The 24,238-nt window shown below is 44.3% G+C and overlaps 1 protein-coding gene and 1 long non-coding RNA gene across 2 annotated transcripts in view; one reads left to right on the top strand and one right to left on the bottom strand.

The window, feature by feature from the left end:
- Nucleotides 1–6,163: 6,163 nt before the first annotated feature.
- LOC125919705 (uncharacterized) lies at nt 6,164–11,371 on the top strand. Its single transcript, XR_007456876.1, has 2 exons — nt 6,164–6,252; nt 8,127–11,371. It is a non-coding gene; the product is annotated as an uncharacterized LOC125919705 (long non-coding RNA).
- Nucleotides 7,030–24,238, bottom strand: part of CLTA (clathrin light chain A) — a 21,758-nt gene continuing 4,549 nt past the window's right edge. The window contains exons 2-5 of the mRNA XM_049626522.1: nt 20,909–20,946; nt 18,768–18,885; nt 13,978–14,089; nt 7,030–7,464 (exon numbers count right to left, since the gene is read on the bottom strand). Of these exons, the coding sequence (XP_049482479.1) occupies nt 7,293–7,464; nt 13,978–14,089; nt 18,768–18,885; nt 20,909–20,946 (440 nt within the window). The 3' untranslated portion in view covers nt 7,030–7,292. The remainder of the gene's footprint in view (nt 7,465–13,977; nt 14,090–18,767; nt 18,886–20,908; nt 20,947–24,238) is intronic.

Raw genomic sequence — 24,238 nt, 5'->3', positions numbered from 1 at the left:
CATTTTTGCATTTTGTTTTCTTAATTAACTGTCTAGCTAAAATCCCTTCCCAGAAGAAATTTAGGTTGTTGCACTGCTTACTTTTTGAAGGTCATGTAACTTCTTAAGGCATCTAATACAGATTTCTTAACCAAACAAATAATAAATCTTTGATAATACGGAGTACTGCTATATAATATTTTTTTTTTTTTAATTTTTTTTTCAACGTTTTTTATTTTTGGGACAGAGAGAGACAGAGCATGAACGGGGGAGGAGCAGAGAGAGAGGGAGACACAGAATCGGAAACAGGTTCCAGGCTCCGAGCCATCAGCCCAGAGCCTGACGCGGGGCTCGAACTCACGGACCGCGAGATCGTGACCTGGCTGAAGTCGGACGCTTAACCGACTGCGCCACCCAGGCGCCCCATATATAATATTTTTATATATTGGAGATGATCACCACAGTAAGTCTAGTTAACAGCCATCACCATACCTACAGAACTTTTTTTTCTTGTAATGAGAACTTTTAAGATCGACTCTTGTAGCAACTTTCAAATATATGGTATTTGAGGTACAGGCGTACCTCATTTTACTGCGCTTCACAGATAATGTGGTTTTTCTTTTTTGTTTTTTTTTTTGTTTTTTTTTTTTTACAAATTGAAGGTTTGTGGCAACCCTGTGTCACACAAATCTATTGGCACCATTTTCCCAACAGCATCTGCTCACTTTGTGTCTCTGTCACTAGTTGGTAATGATCGCAGTATTTCAAACTTTTTCATTATTACATTTGTTGTGGTGATCTGTGATGTTACTGTTGTGTTTGGGGGCACCATAAGCTGCACCCATATGAGATGGTGAACTTAAACCAAGAAATATGTGTGTTCTGACTGCCCCTCTGACTCGCCGTTCCTCCATCTGTCTCCCTCCTCACACCTCCCTATTCCCTGAGACACAATATTGAAATTAGGCCAGTTAATAACCCTACAATGCCTTCTGTGTATTCAAACAAAGGAAATGTTACACATCTCTCACTTTAACTCAAAGGCTAGAAATGAGTGAGAAGGGCAGGCCAAAAGCTGGGGCAGGCCAAAAGCCGAGACAGGCCGAAGCTATGCTTCTTACGCCAGATAGCCAAGCTGTAAATGCAAAGGAAAAGTTCCTGAAGGAAATGAAAAGTTCACTTGCTACTCCAATGAGCACACATGATAACAAGGCGAAACAGCCTTATCATTGGTATGGAGAAAGCTTCAGTGGTCTGGATAGAAGATCAAGCCAGCCACATTTCCTTAAGCCAAAGCCTAATCCACAGCAAGGTCCTAACTCTCTTTAATTCTGTGAAGGCTGAGAGAGGTGAGGAAACTACAGTAGAAAAGTTGGAAGCTAGCAGAGGTTGCTTCATGAGGTTCAAGGGAAGAGGCCATCTCCATGACATAAAGTTGCAAGGTGAAGCAGCAAGTGCTGATGTAGAGGCTGCAGCAAGTTATCCAGAAGAGCCAGCTGAGATCATTAACGGAGGCGGCTACATGAGACAACAGATTTTCAATGTAGACAAAACAGCCATATATTGGAAGAAGATGTCTTCTAGGACTTTCATAGCTAGAGAGGAGAAGTCAGTTCCTGGCTTCAAACTTCAAACGATAGGTTGACTCTCATTAGGGGCTAAGGCAGCTGGTGACTTTAAGTTGGAACCAGTCAGTGTTCATTCATATACCATTCCAAAAATCCTAGGGCATTTAAGAATTATGCTAAATCTACTCTGTGCTCTGTAAATGGAACAAAGCCTGGATGACGGCACATCTGTTTACAACATGGTTTGCTGAGTATTTTAAGCCCACTGTTGAGGCCTACTGCTCAGAAAAAAAAAGATTCCTTTCAAAATACCACTGCTCATTGACAAGGCACCTGGTCACCAAAGAGTTCTGATAGAGAGGTACAATGACATTAATGTTATTTTCAAGCCTGCTAACAAAACATCCACTCTGCAGCCCAGGGGTCGAGAAGTCATTTCAAGTCTTACTGTTTAAGAAATACCTTTCATCAGGCTCTAGTGCCATATATAGTGATTCCTTTGATGGATCTGGGCAAAGTTAATTGAAAATCTTCTGGAAAGGATTCACCACGTCTGGTGCCATTAAGAACACTCATGATTTATGGGAAGAGTCAAAATATCAACATTAACAGGAGTTTGGAAGAAGCTGATTTCAACCCTAATGGATGACTTTGAGGGGTTCAAGACTACAGTGGAGGAAGTGAGTGCAGATGTGGTGGAAATAGCAAGGGAACTAGAATTAGAAGTGGAGCCTGAAGATGTGACTGAATTGCTATTACTGTCATGATAAGATTTTAATGGATGAGGAGTTGCTCCTTATGGATGAGCAAAGAAAGTGGTTTCTTGAGATGGAATCTACTCCTGGTGGAGATGCTGTGAAGACTGTTGAAATGACAGCAAAGGATTTAGAAATTACATAAGCTTAGTTGATAAAGCAGTGTGGGGTTTGAGAATTGACTCCAATTTCAAAAGAAGTTCTGTGGGCGAATATCAAATGGCATTTAAATGCTACAGAGAAATTGTGAAAAGAAGAGTCAATCAATGTGGCAAATTCATCGTCTTATTTTAAGAACTTGCCACAGCCACATCAACCTTCACCCACCACCCTGATCAGTCAGGAGCCACCAACATTGAGGCAGGACCCTCCACCAGGAAAAAGATTACAACTCACTGAAAGCTAAGATGATGGTTAGCATTTTTTAGCAATAAAGCATTTTTTAATTAAGATATGTATGTTTTTAGACATAATGCTGCTGCACACTTAACAGACTACAGTATTATAATGTAAACATTTATTTGCACTGGGGAACCAGAAGATTCACTTGACTCACTTTATTGCAGTATTCCCTTTATTGCAGTGGTGTGGAATTGAACCTACAATATCTACAAGGTAGGCCTGTATTATTTATTTTATTTATTTTTTATGTTTATTTTTGAGAGAGAGAGAGGAGACAGAGCATTAGTAGGGGAGGGACCGAGAGACAGGGAGACACAGAATCTGAAGCACGCTCCAGGCTCTGAGATGTCAGCACGGAGCCCAACACAGAGCTCAAACTCACCGCGACATCATGACCTGAGCCGAAGTCAGACACCCAATCGACCGAGCTACCCAGGAGTCCCGGTAGGCCTGTATTATTAACTATAGTTGCCACACTGTGCATTACTTCCCCATGACTCACTTAATAAGTGGAAATTTGTACCTTTTGACTCCCTTCAGCCATTTCACCAACCCCTTCCCCATCCTGCACCTCTGACAACCACCAGTGTGTTACCTGTTCTCTATGAGCATGGTTTTTGGAGTTGTGTTTTTTTTTTTTTTTTAAGATTCTACTTAGAAGTGGAAATTTCATATGGTATTTGTCTTTCTGACTTTGCCCTCAAGGCCTATCCATGTCACAAATGGCAGTATTTCGTTTTTTATGGTTGAATAATTGTGTGTGTGTGTGTGTGTGTGTGTGTATGTGTATGTGTATGTGTACGTAGATACCACATTTTCTTTATCCATTTATCCACTGATGTACACTCAGGTTGTTTCCAGATCTTGGCTATTGTAAATAATGCTCTAGTGAAGACAGGGGTGCATTTATCTTTTCAAGTTAGTCTTTTCATTTTCTTTGTTAAAATACCCAGAAGTGCAATTGAACTATACATTGGTTCTATTTTTAAATCTTTGAGGAAACTTCATACCATTTTCCACTGTGGCTGCACCAATTTGCTTCCTACCAACATAGTACAAGGAGTCCCTTTTCTCCACATTCTCCCCAACCGTTTTTTTTTTTTTTTTAATGTTTTTATTTATTTTTAAGACAGAGACAGCATGAGCAGGGGAGGGGCAGAGAGAGAGGGAGACACAGAATCCAAAGTAGGCTCCAGGCTCTGAGCTGTCAGCACAGAGCCTAACGCAGGGCTTGAACTCACGGATTGTGATATCATGACCTGAGCTGAAATCAGATGCTTAACCGACTGAGCCACCCCGGTGCCCCGTCTTTTTGACAATAGCCATTCTCACTGTGGTTTTGATTTTCATTTCCCTGATGATCAGGGATATTGAGCATCGATGCATCTAGCTGTTGGCTATCTGTGTGTCTTTGGAAAAATGTCTGTTCAAATCCTTTGCCCATTTTTAAATCGGGTTTGGTTTTTCTGCTGGTATAGGAATTTTTACATATTTTGGATTGACCCCTTATCAGATATGATTTGCAAATACTTTCTTCCACTCATTAGGTTGCCTTTTCATTTTGTTGGCTTCCTTTGTGCACAAGCTTTTTATTTTAATGTAGTCCCACTTTTCATTTTTGCATTTGGTGTCAGATTCAGAAAATCACCAAGACTGATGTCAAGGAGTTTATTGCCTACTGGTTTCATGTCTTATATTCAACTCTTTAATCCATTTTGAGCTAACTTTTGTGTATGGTGTAAGATAAGTGACCTAATTTTCCCAACAGCAGTTATGGAATACACTGTCTTTTCTTGATTATATATTCTTGTCTCCTTTGTCGTAAATTAACTGACCATACATTCATTGGTTTATTTCTAGGCTATTCTGTGCCATTAATCTAGGTCTGTATTTATGCCAATACTCGATTACTATAGCTTTGTAATAATATAGTTTGAAATTAAGGAGCATGAGGCCTCCAGCTTTGTTCTTTCTCAAGATTGTGTTGGCTGTTTGGAGTCTTTCGGGGTCCCATACAAATTTTAGGGTTGTTTTTTAAAAATGCCATTGGAATTTTGAGAGATTGCATTGAATCTGTAGGTTGCTTTGGGTAGTGTGAACATTTTAACAACATTTGTCCAATCCCTAAGCATGGAGTATCTTTCCATTTATTTGTCTGCAGTTTCATTTATGTCAGTTTTCAGTGTACAGGTCTTTCATGTTTTTGTTTAAAAATCCCTGGGTATTTTGTTTTTGATGCTGTTTTATAAATGGGATTATTTTAATTTCTCTTTCTGGTAGTTTGTTATTAGTGTACAGAAATGCAAGATTCCTGTGTATTGATTTTGTGTTCTGCAACTTTACTGAATTTATTAGTTCCAACAGTTTTTGGTCTTTGGGGTTTTCGATATGTCATTTTATCTGCAAAAACTGACAATTTGGGTGCCTTTTGCTTGCCTAATTGCTCTGGCTAGGACTTCCAATACTATGTTAACATTTAAAGTTTGACATAAAAAGCAAAGTGGTCCAAAGAAAGAAGTTTGAAACTAAATGTTGAACACTCTACTGAGTCCATGGACCAAACTCCCTCCTTTTTATGAAACCCCATGTGGGTGATGCAGGTTATCAGGAACAATTCTAAGTTACTACTGCTTTGTCACAAACCACCCTAAAAACTTAAGGGGTTCAAACAGTAATCATTTCTCTCTCGGATTCCGTGGACTAGGAATTTAGGAAAGGCTCTACTTGGCAGTTCCGACTCCAGGTATCAGATGTATTTGCATTCACAGCGGCTAGAGCTGGGCTAGCGGGAAGTTAGAACACGAGGGACTGGCCAGACGTTTCTCTCTGCTTGTAGTTTCAGGATCTCTCTGTGTGGGCTGGTCTGGGCTTCCTCACAGAATTGGCTTCAGGGTGACTCAAGGACTACCAGCCTGTGTAGCTTTGCGTGTTCCAACAGACCAGCTATAAGCTGTGTTGCCTTTGATCTAGCTTTGGAAGTCACAGAGCAGTCCTTTTGTCGTATCAACCAGTCACCTCTTGATCTGGGGAATGTCAGACTTTATGGATCTTTTACAACCACCACATCTCCCCTCAGGAAGCCCATCTGGTGTGAGAGAGGCAAGACCAGCCTAGATACTGCCACCAGGAGAATACCAAAAGGTAAGCTGCCCCACATAGAAGGCCATGGGAGCTCACAGAGGGGAGTAAGGGAAGGCATTTTGGAGGCGACCTTTGAGCTGGTTCTTAAGATGGATTTTGACATTTTGAATGGCATTAGCAAGGTCCAGAAGTAATAAATGGTTGAACAGCGAGTGATTGCAATCAAAAGTGGCTGAAGGAGAAGGAGTGAGCAGAGGCCAGAAATGTGAGCCAGATCAAGGAATGGCCAACCTAAGCAGCTTCGAGAGAGGTGGGGACTTGGGCAGAAAAGTAATGAAGGTTCCTCTCCCCTCCAAATACAATTACCATGGGAGAGATGGTGAACTTTCCTTCTTGGCAATATCTACTACCCCTCCTGGGTGGTATTACAGGAGTTTATAGCAGTCTCCAACTGGAAATAGTATCAGGTAACTATAAGCATGTATTTCTGATTTGGCTTTATTAGTTGCTTGAACTATCACCTAAAATGTGACAGGCTGAAAGGCATATAACACGTGTTGAAGCCTGAATGGAGTACACAGTCTCTTAGTGCTACCTGTCGTGTAGATCAGTATGGTCCAGAACTTTCTGTGAGGATGGCTGGGATGCTGCCTAACCACAGGCAGCCATTAAGCATATGAAATCTAGGGCTGGAAATGTATTTTAATTTAAGCACACGGGCCTAGTGTGTTGGTTAGCCAGGCCTACATGAAGGGTTTGGCAAGTGCAAGAGTGGAGTCCTAGGGCTGGCACAGACCCCAATGTGTGCTGTGGAAATTCAGAGTAACAGGGCTAGCCACAAAGTAATGCCATCCTGATTCAGGTTTACTGGGTCAATCCGATGGAATAATATATACCCCAGAGAGACCCCTGGTGAAAAATACTACCCAAGCCCCTAGGGTAGGGGACAGTGACAAGAGCCGGCTGGGAAAAATATCTGGGTTGGTAAGGGGAATCACAGCTCTCTGGGGAGCAATGGGAGGTTAATTTTCAGCCACGGGACTCCCTTTTTTCAAATAGAAACTTCTACAGCATCCTACTACATACAGATGGCAGTAACTTGGAGCTCTTTCAGTTCAGAGCGGGGGTGGACACTCCGTGGCTGTGCCTCCTCAGTGCTAGAAATGATAAAAGGAAATCCATCATCCTTTCCAATCTTACTCCAACGTGCAGTGTATCTTGAGGTCAATAATGAGACTTCATGGTTATTGTTTCTGAAACAAATTTATTCTCAGAATAATGCACAAAAGTAGAGGTTGAGGCTACCTTTGGGAGGCTTCCTCCCCCTCCTCTCTGAATGCCAGGGAGAACACAGTTGAGGGAAACATGCAATCACAAACAATGATCAACTCTAAAGACAAAAACGTTTGGTCCAAAAGAACTCAACATAATTAATCCAATTACTGTGAACAGCTTCACTGAGTAGGATTAAGATATTGCAGATGTAGTGTTTCCACAGGGTGGCTCTTCAGTGCACCAGGGGGGCCTGCTTGAGGGAGATGAGGACAGAGCGCATGCGGGAGACGTCTTTGGCCTGCTTGCTGGACTTGGGGTTAAAGTCACACAGCCGGGCCACCCGTTCCCACTCAGTGCCTGGGGACGACTCGTCTATGTCGTTTACAAAGGCTTCTTCTGCTGCCCTGGAAGCAACAATGAAATATGTTGGTTTAATGTAGAACCCCTTGTGAGCTACCTGGTGGCTGCCTCTTCATGCCTGACTGAATGGCATCTGCTTTTCCAAAGAGTAACAGCCCCTGCCTGGCTCAGGTCAGATTCAGGAGCAGACACGTGGCCAGTTCTCCCAGGCACAGGGGCCCGGACTGCTGTGTAAAATGTTGGAATACAGGTGTTTGGTGCAGGGCTCACTCTCTGTCTCTGTTGACACAGAGCATTAAAAAAGCAAGTCCTTGGCCAGCTATGCACTGCCTTCATTAACAGGAGCAAAGCAGCAGGCTGGTCAAGAATGTGAACAGTGGTTTTATGTTGGGCTCTACTGAGTTTCAAGTAAATTCAGAGACTTCTAAAAAGCCCACCGGTCATTGCACGATAGCCTCTGGATTTATCCCTAAGACCGGAGAGAAACAGGGCAGATCAAAAGGAATTCAAGACAAAGCTCCCATGCGAGCAGGCACTAGAGACTTAAAGCCATTCTGGAAGGGGGTTTGTTAGGACATTGTCCAGTTCAGCTCAAAGTTGGCCATTTTCCCTCCAGCCGGGTGCCTTGGGCCACTCAGGGCACTCTCTGGAAGGGGTGGGCATCTGATGGCTGAACAGCCAATCAATGTCAGTTGCTTTTTGCTAGGATGCTGCTCCAACGATCTTTCACGTCAAGGTCAGCCCACCCCCCAGTTGGGAACTGGTGGGAGCTACAGCCTGAAAGGACAGCGGAAGGAGGAGGGAAGACACACTATATTCATCTACTCCGACAAGCATCACGGGCAAAGCAAAAGCAATGGAGATGACTGGTCTGTGGGGACGGGGGTGGCACTCTCACAGGGATGGCCGTGGCAGACACTGCTGAAGCCCAGAGCCACTACAACACTGCGACTTCATGGCACACACAGTTAGGGGCAGTGAGAAAGGTTTACTTAACTGTTCTAGGCTGTAGCAAGGATGGTTTATGTTTGTGCTTAAAGGTGAAGAGAAGAAAAGAAAACAAGGAGAGAAACTTTAGGTCAGATATAGAAAATGAGAATGAGCTCAATGCAGATGGTCAGTAAGCTAGACATGCCCTTGCCACTCTAGCTACACTTGGGAACGTGCAGCTGGCTTTGCTGGGCCACCCTGCTGCCCAGCAAACCCAGACTCGACCTTTTCAGTCTCCATTTCTACTCCAGAGAGAATGTGCAAAAAATCAATCCAACACCACCTGTAAGTCCAGCATTTCACAAATCTCATTGCAAATGCATCTGGGGACCCAGGGAACCCCGCTCTGTATTCTAAAGAGATGAACGTGTAAAGGTCACAGGCCCTAAGAGGCTCTACAGCCATGAGCCTACTGTCCACCCTTCTACCCTCATCTCCCTTATATCAAGCTAGTCCTAATTCTTAAGGAAACAGCAATACTGCTCTGAAAACAAGAATCCTTAAGTACTTTTCCAGAGAAGATGTAGTTTTCTTTGGAGGAAGAAACCACAGTGGCCCACACCAGACAGCTTTGGCTATCTGGACCTTAAAAAGCTTGGGGCCTCTTTGTGCCACACTAGGGGGACAGGGCATCAGAAGGTGGCCACTAAACAATTTCCAACATATAAAACCATAGAGAAACAATTACACAGCTCCCCCCTTACCCAATGAGACAATCTCCTCTGGACTCTGCTGCCCCAAGGGAGAAGCAACCAACCCCACATGTCGTTCTATAGAATTAAATGTAGGAAATCCTGCCTCCCCCCCCCCCTCCCCCCGAATAGCTCCCAACCACGGAGCTTCCACCTGTTCCAGGTGGGGACACGTCCCGTCCCCACCTAGGGCAGGTAGGTAGCAAGAAGTTAGAGCCCACCCCCGTCCCACAGCCTTCCCAGACAAGGTCACAAAAGACCCACATTTTAAAAGGGAATCTGCTTCCTTCTCTCCAAAACCCTGGATGTGCAAAAGGGCTATCGGAGTTAAAGGGAGTCACGATTCTGCAACACAAATCGATGGGTCATACCCCCAACCTTATAACTCTTAGGCAATCCCCAGAGTGCCAATCTGAAATAATTCAGAAAGCAAAGCAACTTGTGACATAACAGGAACATTAACTCTAAACAAAAAGTAGAATCAAAACAAGAAAAGGAATTAGTTTTGCAACATACACATAACCAATCACGTCAGCGAAGGGTTGTTTGTAGAAAGCTTCATCTGCCACCCTAGACAGCAAGAGGTCCAAAAGGCAGGCAAGCAGGCAGGAAAAAAGAGAGAACATTGAGAAGCAGAAACATCTCAAATCCACAGTAGAGGCATGACTGTGCTCCAGGGCGCTGCTCCCAAGGCTCCGTCCTCACCCAGCAAGGCTTCAAGTGCTGGAGACCAGCAGGCAAGGTTCTCCACTGGCCTTCCCCAGGGGCGGGTTCTCCCAAGGGAGCCCTGCCAACTCCTTCCCCACCTTCTCCTGACAACGGCGAGCCTTTCTCAGCACCCGCTTCCAGGTAAGCCCTTTTAGAGACTCCGAATCCATCCGATCCAATCCTCAACCCCAACGACCTAGGAGAACACTAGGACGTGGTCTCACCAACACTTTACAGATCAGGTAACAGGAGGCCTAGAGATGAAGCAACCTGCTCAAGCCCAGGCGGCAGAACTCAGAAGCAGGCCAGCCTGGCTCTCTGCACTGTGCTATAAGGCTCCTTCCCCGCTGGCAGATGACCGGGAAGCCACCCCGCCTTCCCGTCAGCCTCAGGGAGTCTCGCTAGGCACGAACGCTGCCAGCTGCCTGACACCAAACACGCTAGGCCCCAAAGCCATTATCCAACTACTGCTTCCGAACCACCCTGGCTGAATGGGATCAGTTTTCAGTATTCTGGGAACAGATGAGGAAAAAGTTGCCGGACACAAGTGGTCTGGCGGAAAGGACTGCAGCCCAGGGTCCTGGCTCTGGCACCGTCTTCCTGTGTGTCCCCGAATAAGCTGGTTCGTCCGCTCAGTCCATGCCAGACTGGACTGCCACCACAAGGTGCAGTCCAGAAACCCCAACTTCACTTCCCCTCTCTCTCACACCAGGAATGGATCAAAGTGGCAGGGCTCTATGAGACAGAAAGGGAAGGGGGGCACGCTGGGTGGAGGAGTTTACACCCCCACAGACAGGCTGGCTTATTTAGACTTTGTTGCCCCAGGCTGAATCCCTGGGCCCAGCCAGCCCACCCCATCTATTGTGGGTGGGCAGGGAACCTCCCTGCGGAAATCTTACCCTGTCCTTTGCCACGCTGGTTTTGGGGCACAGGAGCGGAAGGGGCATTTTGAAGGAAAATCATGCCTGTTTATTAACCTAGGGTCACTTATTTATTTAAAGGGAAATTCTAGTAATTTTATTTCAGTTTATTTTTAGACTCACCCACAGCCTGCCTTCTTTCCCATTTTGGTTTATACATGGGAGGTGTTTTGTGGAAATTTGATTGTAACTCTCAGTGAGTCAGCAGGAAAACAGAGTTGTTTGTGGGCAGAATGAGTGGGCGGGAAAGGAAAGGCCAGACAGCTTGTAAGCCCATAATCCTTTTAGTTTACACAAAGGGCTAAACCTAATCAATTTCAGTTTGTGCTTGCTCCTACTGGAAGAAAATAAAGGTTTAGTGACTCCAGGGGAGGCATCACTAAGACAACAAAAGCCTGAATGCCAGGCTTCAGTTCCTTTGCAGTTAGCCCCGAGACTAAAGAGCTTGTTAGTGACAGCAGAGCCCCATCTGGGTCGGGTTACAGACAAGCAGGACAAATGGAAAATCATCATCTAAGTGGCCTGTTTGTTCTTCACCCACCAGACAGAAGGGCCTGAACGCAGCAATCCTCATGGAAGCCTGTGGGAAAGGCTGCTTTCCCACAGGGTGCTCAAGAGGTGACCCACATCAATAGCCCCAACGGGGCATGGGAAAAATGTCTGCCAACTTTTAGAAGTCTTGAAAGAGGGGAAAAGCTAGCACCAGAGACCCCTGTAAAAGGGGAAATGTTTCTGTCAGTTTGGAAGGGAACATGCTCTGCGGCCGGTCTGGAGTACACACTGTCCTGACTGGCTCCGGTGGAGGAGGAATTTGTTTCCACAGGCTGTCACTAATAATTGATGGCTCTTGTGCAGTGGCATCTGCATCCTGAGTTGGGATAAAAGCAGGGAGATGCAATCTGAGGACTGATACCAGTCTACAGATGCAGTGAAGGCAAGATCTGCTGTCATCTGCCCAGCACCGTGCCTGGGCACCTAGAAGGTTTTAGTTTGGGGCACCTAGAAGTCAGGAGGCCTGACGATACAAATATAGGCCCTTGCTACCCACTGCATCTCTTCTTTCAAACTACTCTACCTATCTTTGTGTTCCCCCTTAAAAATCCAGCTGCTGCAAAAGTCATCCAGAGAGAAGGGCTTGAAACGAACACTTCATTTTCTCAAAATACTCACTCTTTACCTATGAACAGAGTTCCTTTACATATATAAATGGGACTTAGTCCCACAGGATGCTGTTTAGAGAATCAAACACGGAGGGGGAGTGGTCAACAATGTCACAATCTCGAGGAGGGGGTGTGTGCCATTGGAAGAAGTTCCCCACGGTGGCTCTAAACGGCTCCCATGCTAGTCCATGAAAACTAACTGGAGTAAAATGTAAAAACCACCCCTTCTATCCTGGAACCCTGGTGACAATGGCTCATGTGCCTCTAGTTTTACACACTCAGAGTCTGCCCTGCGCTTCGTGACCTGGTTTTGAAACAGCTACACATTCTCCATGAGTGGTAAGTTTAAGTCTTTTCCCCTCCCTGGAACTTGGGAAGTTCACCTATGACATCATCCAACCAGACATTGTACGACTCTAAGAAAGGTACCAAAGCCCTAAACCGATGCCTGGAGGGACTAAACCTTAGAGACTGAGCTCCTGAAAACAGGAGTGCTTACTCCAAGGATAACTGATACTGTATACAGACAATCCCTTTTTTTCCAGAAGGGCTACAGTTTAGCAAAACTGGCCTGAAATTTCTGCAATTAGAAGCCTATTCCCACCATAATAATTTTTTAAGTCTGAGAATCTGTATGTCAACTTGTTTACACATCAGGGACCCTGAACAGGGAGGGTCAGCCTGGTTTTACCAAGTACTTCCGGGCAGACGGACTCCTGGGCAACTTGCTAGAATAAATGGGGCCTCACACGGTACTTGCACAAAGAACTCGCTCATCTCCCTTTAGAGATGTGAACTTGTATCTGTGGTAAATCATCTGGAATGAGCACAGAATAAAGCAGCCTGGACCTGTCAGCACTTCAAAATGACCACAAGCTCAGGAGAAGCCCTGGTAGTTAATGCCACCCTGAGCAACTCAATGTGAAGACCAGAGGGCAGTCCCCACCGTATTAGAACTTCACTGGAACCTGAGAAGCATTCCTAGAAAACACCTCCCCACAGGAAGGGGGCCAGGACTAGGCTCCCATTTGGCATTTAAGACGCAGCCAACAGAACCAACTATGGCCAACAAGAGAAAGGTAGCCGAAGCCTACCGCACACAATGGTCCATCTGTTCTGCTGTAGGTGCCCCACGATGGCACAGGCTGGCTGGCAAAGCGGTCTGCTCCCTCTTTTCTGGCAGATTTCCAGCAAGAAGCTGCCAGAGACCAGAGCACTTAAACCAACTTCTGCCTCTGAGGCAGGAACCTAAGAAGGCGCTTTACCCTGAAAATTACAACTATCCCCAGGCTCAGTCTAGCCTATCTTTCCACTGAGGTAGTGAAGCGACCGTGTGAGAGCTGGGCTCGGGATGCAGCGGGAAGGCGAGCCACTGGCCTACATCAAGGCCAGCAGTGCTGCCTCCACCTCTCTGAGCTACTTCCAAGCAGACTGAGCATGAGACCACAGCTCCTGCTCGGCGGGGAGAGGAGGAGGCGCTCAGTTTCTCCCTCAACTTTAGGGAGTACATCCTGAAGAGCACTTTCAACAGGTCAATCTTAGGTCAATTTTCTCAGACAGATGTACGCGGAGGATCCTTCGTTCTCAAGTCACCATGTCAGAACATTCCTGGCTACTGAATTACAAAGCACATTTCCCTGCTAACGGGCCCCTCTGCCTAGCAGCTTTCAGAAAGCAAGGCTGTATTTAGGGGCTGCAACATGACCAAGTCTATAATCCCCAAAGTACTGAGATCCTGGTATATTCATGAACGCAGCCCTTCATTTCAGGGTTACGTTTTTGCATGTGGACTTAATCCATGACATAACTTTCCCTTTTGCTGCTTCATACCGATACAAGCAACACATATTAACCAAACTCTTAGCTGAAGAGCTAAATCCACTGCAACTGGGATGGCTAAAGGACAGGCTGGATTAAGCTCATAAGACCCAAGAGACCTGCAACCTTTATGTTTCAAGTACTTTTTCCAAAACCTGCAAATACATTTCACACTAAAAGAGGCAGCACGTGAGAACTACATTGGCCACTGGATATGAATTTGATTCCATCCTGGAAAGCAAGCAGTGCTGGCAGCACCGGGGACTGACCTGTTATTTGCTTTTGTTTTCTGTAACTGCTCGTCCTGCCTCGCATACCACTCTTCTAGCTCCTTTATTGCTTTTTCTTTCCACTCTGCTTCTTGCTTCCGAGAATTGGCATCTTTGAAGGGAAGGAAAAGAAATAAAATGAGGCAAAACACAAATCGAAGTCTGCTCCATAAATTTTTTAGTCTTATGAAAACTGCTGTGTGCTGGCAGGAGACTAGGCAGGAAGGAAGACAAAATTCTGTTTTCCCTGTTTGTGCATCCAGTCTCTGATCTCAGGGATTCTATTCAAGGGGTTTCATATTTTATCTCAATCCACTGACACTAGTGGATTCACTAATTTTGGGATTTCTTTTGGGGGTGGGGTAGGGGAGGAATACTTTCTTTTTTATTTTTTACGTTTATTTTTGAGACAGAGAGAGAGCATGAACGGGGGAGGGTCAGAGAGAGGGAGACACAGAATCTGAAGCAGGCTCCAGGCTCTGAGCTGTCAGCACAGAGCCCGACGTGGGGCTTGAACTCACGGACCGCGAGATCATGACCTGAGCTGAAGTCGGCCGCTTAACCGACTGAGCCATCCAGGTGCCCCAGGAATACTTTCTTAATAGAAAAAAGCCTTTGGGGGCACCAACCAGGGAAAAAACAACTAAGGACCATTCTTTAATAATGCTGTCAATATCAGTTCAGGGTGGACAATTAATATTACATCATCTAACAACATCTTCTCCCAAACTATATTTAACAGCCTAGGTTTGACAACCAATGGTTTTGTAAAACATAAGTTGGCACTCTCTTTTAACTAAAAATGGTAGAAGCACCTCTATGAAGCAGGGAGCTGTTGTTAAAATTACCAGAGGTAGAGAAGATTCAGGAATATAGGCGGTAGAATATAGATGGTAAATGTTGAGGGGGACCACAAAATAGCTACTCCTGCTTGGACTGCAGGAGTGAGTCTGTGGCAGAGCTAAGACACAACTAAAGAAACTAATGGAGGACTGCTGGGGGTTGAGGTGGGGTAGGGGATCACTAACAGTTATCCAAAAGGTTCTAGAAATTAGAAGACGCAAACTTAGCAGGTTTGCCATACTGGATTCTCAAACATTTAGTTTCTCAGAACTAAGTATTCACTAAGACATTTAGCTAAAAAGACCAAGTCAGTAGAGAGCGGGAGACAGAAATGCAGGTCACATGCAGTTGACATCTGAAGTTACTCTGAGAGTTCACTTTTAAACATGTTCTTAAGGAAACACTCTCTGGCAGGTGTTTTTATTTAAAAAAAAAAAAAAAATTTTTTTTTAAGTTTATCTTTGAGAGAGAAGACAGCAAGTGCGCACACACGAGTGGGGGAAGGGGCAAAGAGAGAGAGAGGGAGGGAGGGGAAGGGGGGAAGGGGGGAGGGGGAGAGGGAGAGAGGGGGAGGGGGGAGAGGGGGAGAGAATCCCAAGCAGGCTCTGCACCATCAGCAAAGAGCCCAATGTGGGGCTTGAACTCATGAACCGTGATCATGACCTGAGCCGAAGTTGGATGCTTAAGCGACTGAGCCACCCAGGTGCCTGTCGCAGGTGTTTTATAATAGACCCCTCATTGAATCTTTATAACAATCCCAAGAAGGTAAACTCTAGACCCATGCTCAGCACTGAGACAAACTATAGCTCAGAAAGTTTGAGTAACTTTTCCTAAAGGTTAAAGTCAGTGGCAGAGCTAAGATTCAAACCCAGATCTGCCTCTAAAGCTTACACGATCTTACTTCATTAAGCTGCCTCCAAAGGGAAGGATGGGAAGGAAAGCAAGCCTAGAAAAAAAAAAAAAAATCACAAGATGTGACTGGAAGGTGCTCACCAGTGCTCCAGAAAAGAGTCTGGACAGCACAGAGCCACAGCCCGACCCGTAAGTAGCATCCTCGAGGAGGTTACAAAGCAGCGGTGGTGGCCAGTAACCCCCTGAAGGAAAGAAACTGAGCATTTGGGAGCATTTTTTGGGCCTTTGCAAGCACATTTTATAGTAACAACCTACAGAAAAGGCTGTGTCTGTAAGTACTAGAAATAGCCTACTGGCACCTAGAAACTCTCCAAAAGTTTCAGGTTCTAAAGCAGCTGTTAGCCTGTAGCCTGTTGTGTACATGAAATGGAGAACGCCACGATGCGACGGGAAATGCTGTGAGCTGGCAGTGCGTGTGGACAAGAAACCAAAGAGTACCAAGGTTAAAATTGAAGGTCACCTTTTCAAGAGTGGTGAAATCACTTCTAAAACATTACTTTTTGACTGCAGAGTATTTGCCTTTGTGTGTAGTCTAATGATGATTTTTTTTGAAGTTATTTCTCTGAAAAATTAAATAAAAATTGTGATCTGCAGATTGTAGTCGCTGCAGAAAACCACCTCTTTAAATCATCTACTTGCTTTTACAGATTTATGAAGGGACACTAGCAATAAGAATTTAGAATTCTTAAATGCTTAGTACAACAGGGCAGAGATCTAAGCTGCAATACAATCTCTGCATCTGGGCAGGAGAAAAGGGAGGGAAGGATGAAGAGTCCCCTTAGAGAGCAGGGCACATGGACGGCTGTCTTCTCTGGCAATCCCTATTACTGCTCATGGAAAGGAAAATTATTTGAGGACACAGCCAACAGCTAAGCTGAAAACGACTGATGTGGATTCTCTATTTTTAGCATCTGTGCTTTCTCACAGTTCTTGCAAGGAAAAAAAAAACAAAACAAAACTGAAAAAACACCTAAGGTTCACAGACCAATTTAATTCATTTGCAAAGCCACATGTTTGACTTCCTTCATAAAAACATCCTAAGGGGCCACCTGGGTGGCTCAGTCGGTTGAGCATCCGACTTCGGCTCAGGTCACGATCTCACAGTTCGTGGGTTCGAGCCGCACGTCAGGCTTTATGCTGACAGCTTGGGGCCTGGAGCCTACTTCAGATTCTGTGTCTCCCTCTCTCTCTGCTCCTCCCTTGCTCACCCTGTCTCTCTCTCAACAATAAATAAAGATTAAAAAAAAATTTTTTTTTTTTAAAAAGCATCTTAAGAAAACTACAATTCACCGAACATTCCCAAGGTGCCCAATCTGGTAACTGAAAAAACACAATTCTTCCAGACACCAAAAGTGTACTCCCTCCATGGAAGACAACTTCACTAAACTTTGGGGAAAGGGAAAAGATAAAGTTGGGTTCTGAAACGTGAAAAACACTAATACCAGCTAAGTCTTGCCTCTCAGCTTACTCAGAAGCAGCAGCCAGGACCAAGGCTGCCGGCACCACGAGGACAATTTTCATCTTATTCGATGCAGGAGCTACTAGCTACACGTGGCTGTTAAAATTTAAAATTCAGTTGCTCAGTCACATGAGTCACATTTCCCGTGTTTAACAGCCACATGTCGCTAGTGGCTACCATTACTGGAGAGCAGAGATAACGTAGTATTTCCATCATCAAAGACATTACTACTGGATAGTGCCATAAAGGTTCAAATAGAAGTGTGTCCTTTGATCTCAAAGTCACATAAATTGGACTGGAGAAATAACAGACTCGGTCCTACTTCCATGTGTCAACTACCCCGACTGAAGAACAGGACTCATGTGTTTACTAATTCAGTGGTTCCCAAGAAAGAATAACGCTGACATTGTGGGCACACAGAAGAACATCGTTATTTCTAGATACACAATAAAATATTTAGGCATAAAATACGTGACGTATCTGAAAGTGGACTAGAAATGTGTGTGTATAAGACACACACACACACACGCATTACATTTATATAAAGATAACCCAATATGACAAAATGTTAATTACTGAATCTAGGGGGTACACACAAGTTCATTTTACTCTTCTTTCAACTATTCTGTTTAATGAATAACATTAACATTTCATTCTTTTTAATGAAAAGTTGAGAAGACTGCCCCATGGCTTTATGTCCACACTGTGCCATACCTCTGCAACTCCCAAGTACAGATACCAAGCCTCCCAATCCTGACCGAAAGCGACACTCCATACACAGATCTTCACCGAAGGCCAGGCCGGCTGGCACTGATCTTGGGCTGGGCCTGCCTGGTGGGACAGTGTTCACTAAATGCCATGTGACTAAGGGACAGATGGGTCTGGACTATGAGACAGGGCAGACTCGAGCTGAATTGTGACTCCACCACTTCTTAGCTAAGTGACTCAAAAACTTATCCTGGGATTCTCCCATTCCTCACCTACCTACAGAGGTAAAAACGTACCTTACAGAGCTATCAGAACAGGAAAACAAAATTGTACATGTTTCCTACAATTTACATTTTCCTCTTAAAGCATTACCTTAAATTCAGCCTTCAAATGATAAATGGACTCTGGAGTCTCTCACATGGATAGGATACCTACAAGTTTATACAACACCCTTATAAATACCACCCCGGACTACCCTTGGGGTTGGTAACACTGATCTTATTCCACAGAGGAAGTAACAGACACTGGAAGGTTTGAGCAACCAAGTGCCCAGAGCTGGTAAGAGTTAAGCCTGGGCCTTGAACCTAGTCTTCTACTCCAAGCTCAGGACTCTTTCCACAGCACCGCTCTGCTCTTCCTGAGAGGATGCACTCAGTGGCGACTCTCCGAGCTGCCCTAATCCTCACACAATGGCCTGTGATCAAGTGACTCCATGCGGGTGGCCTCGGGGCCTTTATTTAGGTTGAGAAAGAGATCTTCCCAAATAGGAGACAAGGACATTATGGCTAATTCTAGTTAAAAAGGGTAAGAGTCAAGGTCAACTATCACACTGAAAACAGACACCCAAAGACATAAAGGGATTCCTTACCAAGGGCTTCCAAGCGTTCCGTTTGCTCTTCTCTCCACTTACGGATACTTTCAGGCTCTGACTGCAAGCGATCCACTTGTGAAATAGCTGCATAACTGTCTGTTGGACCATTACTCTCCTTAACACAAAACACAATTGTGTTCTATCAGTACCAGACGTTCCTTCCTGAAACACACTTCATCCGTGGCAGAACCCCTGGTTATGTACAGCACGGAGGCTGTTGTAAAATGTTAAAGGATTACCTTAAAAGCAACAACACAACCTCACGTGCCAATAGGGAGCTTTCAACATTACTGCACATAATCCTTACAATCTACAAGGGAGGTAGTTTTTATCCTACCTGTTAATAAACGGGACGTGAGTGGGAGAGAGGAAAATTGGGGAGGTGGGTAATAATGGACTTCCTAGGAAACAGTGTTAACGGTTTTTGTTTCCCCACTTGACACACAACTTCTGTGGAATCTTCAAAGTAACAAAGGTAAATACACAGCCCAGAAAGGCCTAGAACCTAAGGCTTCTAAATGCCATTATACAATGTAGGAAAAAGATCACTTAATGCCACCTAACCAAAATGTGAGAACTCTGGGTAAAAGAGTCCAAAAGAAAACGTGCAGTCCCTACAGTCACACCAAAGAAAAGAATAAAAAGGCAAGCAAATATGAGTCACAAGTGGGGGGGGGGGGGGCAGATTCTCTTTTATAGTGGCTAAGGTCTGACAGCTGATACACTGATAAAGACTCAAACAGAATTTAATCTTTAAGAGATTTATCTTTTAGATTTTTCACCTGTTGAACTAGGAAGTAAATTCCAAATTAACCTAACCAGACCATAAAAGATGGAAGGGGAGTTACTTAAAATATTAGTAACTAAAAAACAAACAAACAAAACTTAGTAACACTTTCCATGTGTCAGGCACATAAAAGCTTTATCCCCCAAGCAAAGTTTTTCTTCCCATTTCACAGCTGGAGAACTGAGACACAGAACTGACACATCCACTTCACAGCTAGTTAGGGACAGAGCCAGAATCTGAACGCTGTTGTGTCTCACTCTAAGGATTAAGCTTTAAACCAGGGATTGGAAACTAGAGTCCGTGCCAGCTGCCTGTTTTTGTAATTACATTTTACTGGAACATAGCCGTGCCCATTCACTTATGTTCTGTCTATGGACGCTTTCACAGCACAGCAAGAGTAGTCTGACAGAGACCTTCGTGACAAAGCTTAAAATGTTTACGACCTGGCACTTAACGAAAATATTAGTCCATCCTTGGTTTAAACCAATTAGACTAACATCCTTCTTTAATTGGTTGAGGGACGGGCAGAAGAAACCCAGGCATAAGCAAAGCATCATGCTATTCCCCCAAGGCTATAGTGACTACTTCCACTTGGTCCAGGAGGAAACACAGAACTCTTGTTGGGTGCTTGGGAGAAGGGAGAAACCTCCACTTGTTCTAGATAAAAGGACATGCACACGTGAAGCCCAATGTGCCCTGTGACCACCATTCGACCACCATGAAAAAAGTTAGAGCACAAAAATGCATGCTTGGCAGCCAGAGTCCGAGAACACTTCAATTACATAAACTACTAAAACTTCTGTGTTTAAGGTAATCCAAGTTGGGCTAGCAACTGAAAGCTTAGTGAGGAAGAGGTAAAATAATGGTAGTAACCAAAAATTCCAGCCACCCCCACCCCCAATATCGTCTCAAAAGTTCAAATGCTGGCCCCACCACATACCAGCTTTGTTACTTTTAGACTACTCTCTCTCTGTGCCTCAGTTTATTCATCTGTAAAATGGGAAGAACAATAGTACAGGTTCCCCAGGTTGTTGAGAAAATTAGAGATTAAGTAGAAACACTCGACACAGTACATGGCACATAGTGTTTAGTCACTGCTACCATCACCATCACGAAGGTTCATTTCTGGAGAATAAAACTGGTAACACTAGGGCCAGGTCAGTAACATTTTAGAAGAAGGCTCTATCAACGTCACTTCTCTTCAAATCCTTCCATTCTAGCAGGTAACATACTCAATAGTAATACATCTAGGAAAGTCAAAAGAGTGGAGTCCTTTCTAGATCAGTGAATTCAAATCACAGGAAAGGAAGCCTTGACCACTATCATTCAACATAATCAGAGTACTCTGTACCTGGTAGTATTCGCCATTCATCACTCCATCAACAGCATCTGCAAGACATAAAATTCAGTCTATCAATCAGGGCTGGTCAAACGCTAGGCCAAAGCACTCTAGCATATAATACCATACTATATGCTGCAGGTACTGTAAGTTATACTAACACTATCCCTTGTTAGGCACCAGACAGAACAAATGACTTCCTGTTTAATGAAATCAAGATGTACTTATACACAAATTACTTCACCAAAATGTGGATAAATCTGCACCAAGCCCCTAGTTCAAAACCTTTTGATCTTCTGGCCTAGAAAGAGAACACATGGACGCCTGGCAGAAGAATCTCAGAGAGCAACAGTGTCTATGAAAGTTCTGGAGAAGGCAAAGCAAAAGTGGGCCCTAGAATCATCCAGTCAGCGGTGACATGCAGCTTCATATTCAAACCAAGGTGCTTTCTTGGAGGTAAGAACTCTCCATCCTGTGCCTATAGAGACCCAGGGGTCTACACTTGACTTCTTGCTAATTCCTCCAGACTACCTGGAATTAGCCTGGGCTAGTAAGATTTGGGCATACCAAATTAAATCAGTGTTTTCAAGGACACAAGTTACAAAAAACTCAAAGTATGGTGTACAATCCAGTCTTGCACAATCAATTATTCATGAGCTAAATGAGAAGGTCCATCTGAGAAATGTAAAAAATGCCTTTTCAAGTAAGACCTAGAGACTACCAATCTATATGGTACACAATGGTGGTCCAAGGATGCCTAGTGGCTCAGTCGGTTAAGCATCAGACTCTTGACCTCAGCTCAGTCAGGTTCGTGAGGTGGAGCCCCGTGTCGGAGTCTGCGCTGACTGCTCTCTGAATAAATAAGCAAGCAAGCAAGGAGACATTAAAAAAATTAAAAGCAAACAAAACAGTGGTCCACAAGCTAACCATATTTAAAACACAAGTAAGTACTAAGTAAGAAAATTTCCCAAACCGGGATGTCCAGGTTTGGGGATGAAGGCAGGCAGACGGACGATCTGGCAATACTGGGCCTCTATGAAAGGATGGCCTTTACATACAGCGTGCTCTGGTCTATCTGCCGGGATCCCCGTCCCACTTTTTTTTTAAACTCCATTCTGTATCTCACTAATTCAGTTACCTGATCAGCCTGCATCCTAACCCCTGCCCTGACCCAAAAGCAGTCACTAAGAGGCAATCTACAGACTGAATGCCATTCCCGTGGAGTGGCTGCTCTGCCTTCCTTCAAAATCCCTGATCCAGGCAACATAAAAATGTAGCTTCCACCTACACATTCTGCACTCTGTAGCTGCTGGCCGACCTACATCTACTACCTACTATGAAGGACTTCTATCATGTATCCAATTTTTCAAACTACAACGACCATCTTGTTGCCTGGGGCGGGAGACGGAAGATAAGAGATGAACCTAAAAGACACAAGGACCCACACAGTGAAAGAACGCCAAGCAAGCAGTTAGTGTGGGCCACCATCAACAAGGCCCTCAGAAGGCACTCTATGGAAACATCAGGGCTTTCCTCGAGGCCTGGGGCAGGATGCTCTCATCCTTCCCTCGAACAGGCAAAGATTTCATTAAACCACTCCTCTGCTCTTGATTCCTAACTAATTAAACCCAACTCGAACTATTTTCCAAACCAACCCTAACATTTTATCCATTCTTTTGGTTCTCTTGCTTCTCCCAGTTACTCTCCTCTTGGCTTTGAGTATTGAAAACTTTTATAGATTATTTCCCCAGCACATCTCCCTAAGACATTTTTTTAAAAAAAAGGAAAAGAGAGAAAGAAGAAAGAAATATGTAATTTCAACGCTCAGCCCATCGGCTTCTACCCTTTAGCACACACATGGCAACTGCTTTCAGTGAAACCAGACTCCTACAACATATGCTTTCTTGGAATTCGTTCATCTATGTCCTTAACTTCTCATTTTTTTTAGTATGAAAGAACCTACTATTGTTTCCAAGGTGCCAGGCACCATGTCCAACATTTTATACACGTTAAGTTTTAATCCTTACAATAAACCTAGATGTATCAGCCCTTCACAAATGACCTGAAAATAGGTGTAGGGTTCCCTGAAAGATAAGGTGTTCTTGAAGGGGCAAATAATTGAGGGGCAAAAAAAGGGGCAAAAAAAAAAAATGACAGTATTTTCTCTCTTGATTTTTTAAGATATGTAAGAAAAAATAATAAATGCATGTTTTATGAGATAATCAGCTTTTCAAAAGTGGTGCAATACCTCAGCAGGCCAGGAAGTCGGAGGAAAGATCATCTGATACATGAATACAAACAGCCAGGATCTAAGCATTTACCTACCTTCATGGATTTTGATCTATGTTTCAACGGCTGGTTATGGTTCTTGCTTATTTCAACATAGTTCTCATATTTTTTAATAAAGCTTGATTTTTTTTCCCTGTTTTCTTTTAGAGGGAGTGTGCAAGTGGGGGAGAGGGGCGGGGGAAGAGAGAAAGAGAGAGAATATCTTTATTTTTTTTTCTTAACGTTTATTCATTTTTGAGAGACAGAGAGAGAGCATGAGCAGGGAAGGGGCTGAGAGAGGGAGACACAGAATCCGAAGCAGGCTCCAGGCTCCAAGCTATCAGCACACAGAGCCTGACGCGGGGCTCAAACTCACAGACTGTAAGATCATGACCTGAGCCAAAGTCAGACACTCAACCGACTGAGCCACCCAGGCGCCCCGAGAATATCTTAAGTAGGCCTCACACTCAGCACAGAGACTGACACAGGACTTGATCCCATGACTCTTTGAGATCATGACCTGAGCCTAAATCAAGAGTCAGAAGCTCAAGCCTGCTTAACATTCTCTCTCAAAATAAATAAATAAACTTAAATATATACATATATATATATATATATATATATATATAGAGAGAGAGAGAGAGAGAGAGAGAGAGAGAGAGAGAGAGAATTGCTGGTCACAGGATGTACATTTTATTTTTTTAATGTTTGAGAATGAAAGAGACAACATGAGTGGGGGAGGGGCAGAGAGAGAATCCCAAGCAGGCTCCACACTGTCAGTGCAGAGCCTGATGTGGGGCTTGAACTCACAAAACTGTGAGATCATGACCTGAGCCGAGATAGAGTCAGATGCTCAATGGACTAAGCCACCCAGGTGCCCCAGGATATACATTTTAACTAAACATTGACCACCTGACCCCTTTTAGTCTATTTCTATTACTACCATCAGCACATGACTGCCCCATTTCTCAGACTTTTTTTTTTTTTTTCTTTTAATGTTTGAGAGAGCACTAGCACAGCAGGCTGGTGGGCAAGTAAGCACAAGTGGGGGAGGTGGGGAGAGAGAGAGGGGGG

The sequence above is a fragment of the Panthera uncia genome, chromosome D4 (genome assembly GCF_023721935.1).
Source record: "Panthera uncia isolate 11264 chromosome D4, Puncia_PCG_1.0, whole genome shotgun sequence".
In the NCBI taxonomy this organism is placed as follows: Eukaryota; Metazoa; Chordata; class Mammalia; order Carnivora; family Felidae; genus Panthera; species Panthera uncia.
Note: the sequence above shows the minus strand (reverse complement) of the source record. Positions and strands in the feature narration are given on the sequence as shown.